Source organism: Sinocyclocheilus rhinocerous, unplaced genomic scaffold (assembly GCF_001515625.1).
Source record: "Sinocyclocheilus rhinocerous isolate Xijiao unplaced genomic scaffold, SAMN03320098_v1.1 scaffold6644, whole genome shotgun sequence".
NCBI lineage: Eukaryota > Metazoa > Chordata > Actinopteri > Cypriniformes > Cyprinidae > Sinocyclocheilus > Sinocyclocheilus rhinocerous.
The window spans coordinates 2,740-3,382 of record NW_015636842.1 but is presented as its reverse complement, the minus strand read 5'-3'; the positions used below and the strand labels follow the sequence as shown (position 1 = coordinate 3,382).

At 55.2% G+C, this 643-nt stretch overlaps 1 protein-coding gene across 1 annotated transcript in view; it reads right to left on the bottom strand.

Annotated features, from left to right (window-relative positions):
- Positions 1-642, bottom strand: part of LOC107748093 (sex comb on midleg-like protein 2) — a gene marked incomplete at its 5' end in the record, with an annotated part of 21,121 nt that extends 20,479 nt beyond the window's left edge. The window contains 2 exons of the mRNA XM_016562753.1: positions 199-442; positions 550-642. Of these exons, the coding sequence (XP_016418239.1) occupies positions 199-442; positions 550-642 (337 nt within the window). The remainder of the gene's footprint in view (positions 1-198; positions 443-549) is intronic.
- Between the last annotated feature and the right edge of the window lies 1 nt (position 643).

Here is a 643-nt window from a genome sequence, read left to right as displayed (position 1 = left end):
GGGGGCAGGGGGAGGGGGGAGCAAGGGGGAGCAATCGACCCAAGTGTGAAAGCACCCTAGATCGCGATGGAAAAGCAGACAGCAACAGGTCCGGGGGAAAAACGTTCCTGGGACAAATTGTTCCAGGTAATTTCGGTGGAAAAGCGGCTTATGACAACTAATCTACAGCATTCAGTGATTTGTGCAGCGGTCACTCACTGCTGTTTCCGGGCGGCTGCAGGCTGTGTTTGGTGACGATGCACCAGCCCACAGGGAACATGTCCCTGGAGTCATAGCGGCACCAGTAATCGAACGCCCCCCTCCAGCCGTCAAACATCACGAACACCTCTTCCCCCTTCACCTCGCCGATGGTGGCCGGACAGATCAGGTACGGGTTCTTCTTGTCCACGGCCTCCAGCTTCGTGCCGGGCTTGAAGTCGTTCTGGGGCGGCCGCAGCGGCTCCTGATGGAATTACAGAGCGTCAGTGTCACCAAAACCTTTTAATGTGATTGCATGATGTGACTCTGTCATCCGTGTAAATAAATTCTCTCTCTGAGGAGGTCCAGCACCTTTTTAAACGCCGTGGCAGGTGCTATTTCCGCTCCATTAAGGGTCCTCAGGAGAAACATGGGCCACGACGAGGCGTTCATCCTGAATCCTGAG